The sequence below is a fragment of the Stenella coeruleoalba genome (assembly GCF_951394435.1).
Source record: "Stenella coeruleoalba genome assembly, chromosome: 3".
NCBI classification, from domain to species: domain Eukaryota; kingdom Metazoa; phylum Chordata; class Mammalia; order Artiodactyla; family Delphinidae; genus Stenella; species Stenella coeruleoalba.
In genome coordinates, this window is record NC_137148.1 from 150,805,923 (window position 1) to 150,812,789 (window position 6,867).

The window sequence follows — 6,867 nt, forward strand, 5'->3', positions numbered from 1 at the left end:
ACTAATTTCCTTGCGAATTCCTCTCCATTTCTAATAGACGTTCTTCTTTACCAAGATCCCTTTTTATTGGTGTCCTGTTCCAGACTGCTCCACTCCGCCCATCCTCATCCTGTAAAATACATTCACACTCTTTTGTGACCCTACTTATTTGCCCATTAAATAATCAATCATAGAACTGTCGGAATTAAATACAGAGTGAAATTAAAATACTGGAGTCACTTGGAGGGTTCAAGCAGCTCCACCAGAAAATACTGGGCATGGATTTAAAAGAGGCTGCGTGGGACTTGCTCTTGTCCATGTTCTTTCTCAAGAAGTATCTGAAATAAGCCTAAATTCAGAGTTAATCAGACTGGCCTGCTTTCTCAGGTGGACTGGAATTCTGCTCTTTCCTCTCAACTCCCTGATGTCAGTGGTACTTTCCGGAGAGGAGGTGGACTTCTCTGCCTACTGCAGAAGCTCAGTTCCCCCAGGACCCACTCCCCATCTGAATCCCACACTGGAGGCCAGATGCCAGCCTTCCCAGAACATTCGTGGCCTCCTTTCAGTTTTTGACCTGCTCAGATTGAGTCCCTCTAGACTCTTTCTGGAAACCTGATCTTCAACCCCTTTCCCTGACCTCGATGGTTACCTTCCTACTTTAGGCCTCAGGTGCTTTAGCTATAAAATGATATAGTTGCCCTTAATTCTAAAGTCTTCTTTCTAAAGCGCTACAATGTGGTGGCTCCTTGAAAATGTTTCTCTTTGCTGGTTTTAATTTTGTAGAGAATTAAAACCCCAGCCACTCTAAAAGACAGTAAGTTACATTGGATAAGGAAAGTGTGCTTTTGTAGTTAGATTAACAGGGATGGAAGACGACTTAGTATGTTTTAAGATACTCATGATCCGTTCTCGTGAGAGTCGGGGAAGAAGGGGAAGAGAGTTAATAAAATACCAAACAATTGTGACAAATTAAGTTCAACAAGATGTAGGTGATTAGTTACTACTTGAATAAACCACACAAATCCAATCCAAGTTTTCCTTTAGTTTTCTAAGAAGGATCCCAGTGAACTGAGTCCCATGTTCAGTGACTCCACGTTCAATGGCTTAGTCTTTAAAAACTGTTACGTTGCTGGAAGCAGAAATATTGCCCAGCAGTCCTAATTGATGTCTACCTATCACGCACATTTGAAATACATTTATTACTTTGCCTGATCTCAGTGTAATACATTCTAAAGGGGCAAAGAGCACACGAAAAGTTATGGAGTCTCCATCTTCTACACTGAAGTGTGCAATAAATTACATATTATTTGGCCGTGAAATTCACAAGCCATAGAAACCACGCCATTAGCAATGTATACAGTGGTAAACAGCAGGTAATGAGAATGATATAAAACCAAACAGACTGTGTAGGTTGGCACTGCTGCCAATAAAGCAATTATTAAATGCATTCATATGCATCTACGCTAGGTAAGCTCTTTAGGGCAATTGATACGAGTTCTACATACCTGTCAGGATATTATATGTAAAACTAACCTGAGGTTTCCCTGAATTATTAGCATATGCTATAGAAACTTAAATGAAAAAATAAAAAAATCCAGCAAGGGAAACTCAAAGATTCTTTGCTTTTTCACTTTACTGCATATACACGTCCATCTTAAACAATCTATATGCTTATATCCAACAAGAGAGCATTGTTTTGCAAGACTGTTTGGGTTCTATCAGCATGTAAAGGTCAGACAACTCAACTTTAGCAGAGTCAGCTTTCAGGTGAATAATTGTTTCTTTCAGGTTGCGAGCATTTGAATTCTCCAGAAATGTTTCCCAAAATATGAAAATTAAAAGAGTCCTAGGACAGCGTCCTTTAGAAGTTTTATACTATCAAGGGTTTTGGAGGAGGAGTATCCTTGTCCATTATCAACACAATGATTCCAAGCAGGTCAATTTTTGCTGAGAATATTATATAACAGAACCCACTTCACCTCCATTATACTGACAATGATCTTCCTTACTTCAACCTTGTGCTTCTTATAAAGTTGAAAATACTGAGCCAAGAACAGACAGTGACAATGCCAGAGACTCAGATGTACCTATAGGTGCCTTCAGACAACATCAGCCACCCAGGCTAAAGTCCTGGTTTAAAACATCCCAACATGAATGAATCTCAAAAGCCATATGCTGAGCAAGTGAAGCCAGATCAGAAGGGCACCTACTGTATTATTCAACTTACATGAAATTGTAAACTGGGCAAAAGTCATCTCTAAAGATAAAAAACAGATCCGTGGTGGCCTTGGGGTGGGAGATGGGGATACTTTTGCAAAAGCCTAGGAGGAAACTTTCTAGGGTTTTAGAATTGTTATCTATCTTTATGGGGGTGCTAGTTATACAAATGTATATATTAATTAAAAGTCACTGAGCCGTTGACTAAAAATGTCTGCATTTTATTGTATGTAAATGATACCTTAATAAGGTTGATTACAAAATGAACCAAAACCAAAACAAAGCAGAAGAAAAACCTCTCAAGACCTTAAAGAAAATACACTGTTTTCTTCCAGGGTACCAGATTGGAAATGAGGCATTGGTCTGTTCTACCCTCAGATTATCCTTAGGATTATCTAGTCTATTTTAAAGCACTAGAGTCCCCTATCAGGAAAACTCACCCCATGTTTAATTACGTTGATTTCTTCTGTGCCTCTTCTCCCAGCACAGTGAAGCCATTCACGGAAGAAAAACCAGCTTTTTCCAACTTTGCATCACCATATATTATTTGCAAAGCTATTATTTATAGAATAAAATTTGGCTACACTTTGTAAAAATCTAGCTTTTTGAGGCTTACAAATCTTAACAGTTAACCTATTGCCTCCACTGGAATTTGGAAAAAAAATTATATTGAAAATGAATAGCTGAGAATTGACATTTTTGCTTTTTGTGATTTTCTCTTCCCCTAAGATAGAAGTGAGTAGGAATGAGAAACACATACATAAAGAAAAAAAATTATCTTGCTGCCTTTGCATGGTTATAATTTATAGGAGGCCCTTTTCAACAATAATCTATTATCAGAATCAATAAAATATAATCTCCATGAAGGCCAGGCCAGGATATTTGTCTCTTTTTCAGCAGATTGCAATACAAACCACATTCATGGATATGCTTCTTGATGATCTTTGTAATACTGGAACAGTTGCCCATTTCCTCATGCCTCTTCACCTTAACTTCAACCTGGTTTTTCACCAATGACCTCACATTTCCTTCTCTATCACTTGGTTGTGGGCCTCTTTTCCAACTCCAACTCCAACTCCCATTTCACTCTGGAACCAAAGGAAGACTCACACCTTCCTGCTTTTTAGTGATACCTCAAGGTCATTTCCATATTGTGATCACCCTGAAGAATAGCCAGACAATTGTTATTTCAGAGCCATCTGACAGTTTGTAGCTCTAAAAATTAACTAAGGGCCAAATTTGTCAAAAATATCCTAGTTTAAGATTTTGGTAATACAGCAACAGTAATCGCGAAGTCACTTATGACAATCAGTGTGGGAAGCACCCTCCTTCAGGAAGATCCTTTGCCATACAATACTCTTTCCCTGTCGGGTAATAAGGAAGAATGGCCGTGGAAAGTAACCTTTTGTGGAAAGAAATACTTGGCTTCGAGAAGCCAAGCAGTTCATATCTTTTTCTTAAATTAGATTCCCCATTAATTACTTTATCCACAAAGAGGTAATTATCAGAGTTATGTAAGCAATTAAGGAGATGCTACTCCACATTCTTTCAGCTTGTTGACCTTTCTCACTTTATTTCATGTGGCTATCTGAAACATCAGTGATTTACATGTCTGTCTTTTTTTTTTAACAGATTTCTGTGTGTGTGTGTGTCCCCATGATGAAAACATCATTAAAGTAAAATATCATGAATAGACTCTTAAGAAGCAGAGTCTACTGAAAGTCCTGGAAAATATGAAAGCACTAATATTCATGGACAGCTCTACACTCTGAAAGTTACTCCAAATGTTGTTGACCTCTCTTTTGTCTAGGAGTTTTTCATATTTTCTACCATGATCATTTGTTAGTTTTATAATTACATAATAAAGGCATTACATCATACAATCTTTTGTTATCCATTGCAGTTTTAAAACTATTCCTTTCTTTGTCCTCAGCAGATATGTCATAGATTATTAGTACACAAGCAAAGACTTTCAATGTAACAGTACTTTATAGTGAGAAGAACTGTACTGAGCTATCTCTAGCCTAAGACAATGCACTAGGAAAGCACTAGGAATTCTTAAGCACTAGGAATACAGAGACGATCAAGGGGCAAGTTCCTTGCCTTCGAGTATACACGATCATTATAGCAAATGCTTAAATAGCACTTAGTATGTAACTCACCACAGCAGTCTTATTATCCTCCTTTTTAATAGGTGAGCAGAGGAATCCACAGGGAAGTCATAGGGTAAAGCCAGAATTTGAACCTAGGTAGACTAGTACACTCTCCACGGCTTTAACTACTACATTTATATATATATATATGTATGTATGTATATATATATATGTTTTATATATATATATATATATATATATATATATATAAACTCCAAGTATTCCAAAGTTACAAAACACTTATCTACCAAAACTCAAAAAGGAGCACACAAACTTGCATAGAAAATAAACATGTAAAAGTTCATAAATAAACCACAATATAACCTGCTCCACATAATATACTGACTGCAGTGTCCTGGGCCTCTCCCATCCTTAGGTAGCTGGAAATTACAACAAAATAATACTTTTCACCTTTGGAAGCCACACCATCTCCCATACCAACCAACCAATTACTTCCTTAGAGAGAATAGGAAATTAACCTGAATATCATAAAAAATATATATATATATAGCATTACTGATGTAGAATCTTTGTTTAAAGACAATAACTTCAATAGCAGAGGGAACTTTACCATTGCAGGCTTCCGATAACCTCTATATTTCTCAGATTTCATGCTAAATCATAAAATGCCATATTGTGTCTGAAGCTATTTTTTCAATACTCCATTTTCTTAAATGGACTAGCAAAGCCGTAAATACTGAGGAACATTTTGGCTCCCAAATCCTAAAGCCATTCTGATTATGCCTGGGTGATCATGGGGACGTCATCGGAACTACCAGAGGACTGGCTGAAATACCAGTGTTCTGGCCAGCTTACAAATTAGAAATTATACAGAATCCAATTTTATTTTTTTGTTAAGTAATTCCTATGAGGCTGTTGGGATGTCAGTGTAAAGTCCTTTCATGTGTAATCTTTATCCATTAGATAGGGAACAATGCCAATCCCCGTCATAAATACTTTCACAACCTGACACTGAAAATCCATTGCAGGGCATAGGACCTGCAAATAGGAGGTGAATCACACACATCTACTCATTCAGACAATCCACAAATATTCATTTTTAAGTCTACTATATGCCAATAATGTACCGGCCTCTCAGATGCTAAACCATGCTAAATGCTGAAACAGACACTCAGTTCGGGTCCTCCTGGAACTTATTACCTACAGAAGTGCCTTCATTGTAAATGGTCAGGTCTCAGCCAATGCTATTATCATCAGCAGGTGACCAAATGATACAGCTTGCTTTCTAAACAAGCTCCACACTGTTTGCTTTCAACATATTTGCTTTCCTTCAAGGCACATAACCCAGTGGTCAGTTTCTCCCAGTTAGTGAGGTTTGGGGAAAAGGTACCCAGTGAACAATTCCTCATGGCCTCACTCTTTCCTCACACTCTCCTGTGTGCTTTTGAGCTAAAGAGACCTGGATTAAAGTCATTTGTTCTAACCTTATTATTTTAAAATACGGCTGGCTGCTCCTGCTTTGAGGATTTCCACTGGACCAACAGAGCAGCAAAGCAGCACTGAATCAGAAGCAGGTAAATTTCAAAATGACAGCTCTAAACATATCCACTCTCCTTTTGTTCTCCTCCTATCCCTTTGCTCTGAACACCTCTGCCCTGAGGCTTTGCCTTTACCCTTCTCTGATTACTGCTCCAAAAGGGTTTCCAAGAGCAGGGAGTATTTATGGCTTCATTTGCTCCCAAGTCCTTGGTGGAAAAGGATGCTTGCTTCCTGATTCTTACTAATTCCACACTCACATCATCAACACAAAAATCATCATTAAAAAAAAATTTCCTCAGCTTCATATTTCTTCTGGGCCAACACTGAAAGAATATTTTCAAAGAAACAATATCCTCTCTCCTTTGCTCTTCTGAGTTTCACGTTCTTACCTCCAGTCTCATTTTCAACCCTTATTATGGGATGCATCACAAAAACAGAAGAAAGTTCATTGTGCTTTCCTGTACCAGCTAATTATTCTAATTTGTTCTGTCTCTACCCAACAGAATGCGAAATCAACACAAAGCCTGATTATGCGACCTCTTCCAAGGGAATGGTCTGAGAGTTGTCTATTTACTAATGAAGCTCAGTGTGTATTAAGGGTTGACTGAAGCAATCATCAGGAATTTTCATCCCTTAAATTAGTCTTTTCTACCAGATGCACATCTTTCATTTCGGATAATATAACTTTTAAGTTCAGGATACAACTGGACAAAAGAAAAGAAAAAAAGGTAACCAACACAACATTTGCAGTAATAACACAGTAACAGCTATCATCCTTCCCTGAGGAATTCAGCCTACTTTATGGACACAATTTAGTACAAACTCATAAGAAAGCTAACAAAGCCCCAAACCACTTCACAAGAGCGTAGAGAGGTAAAGGTCAGAAATTATTACCGCCAGACCCAGCAGACAATGGCACCTACCGGAAAGAGCACAGGACAGGAAAACCTGGAAGCCTGTGTTCCAGTTTCGGTTATTCCTTTAAGCACTAGTACGATCTGAGTGAACTCAGCCTGCC

General features: G+C 38.1%; 1 protein-coding gene across 3 annotated transcripts in view; it reads left to right on the forward strand.

Annotated features, from left to right (window-relative positions):
* Positions 1-4,286, forward strand: part of LOC307183210 (uncharacterized protein) — a 103,024-nt gene extending 98,738 nt beyond the window's left edge. Inside the window, exon 8 of one of the 3 annotated variants that reach the window (XM_079915409.1) lies at positions 3,829-4,286. In XM_079915409.1, the coding sequence (XP_079771535.1) occupies positions 3,829-3,890 (62 nt within the window). In that variant the 3' untranslated portion in view covers positions 3,891-4,286. The remainder of the gene's footprint in view (positions 1-3,828) is intronic. The other 2 variants (XM_079915408.1, XM_079915416.1) reach the window with 2 other exon arrangements.
* Positions 4,287-6,867: the final 2,581 nt, after the last annotated feature.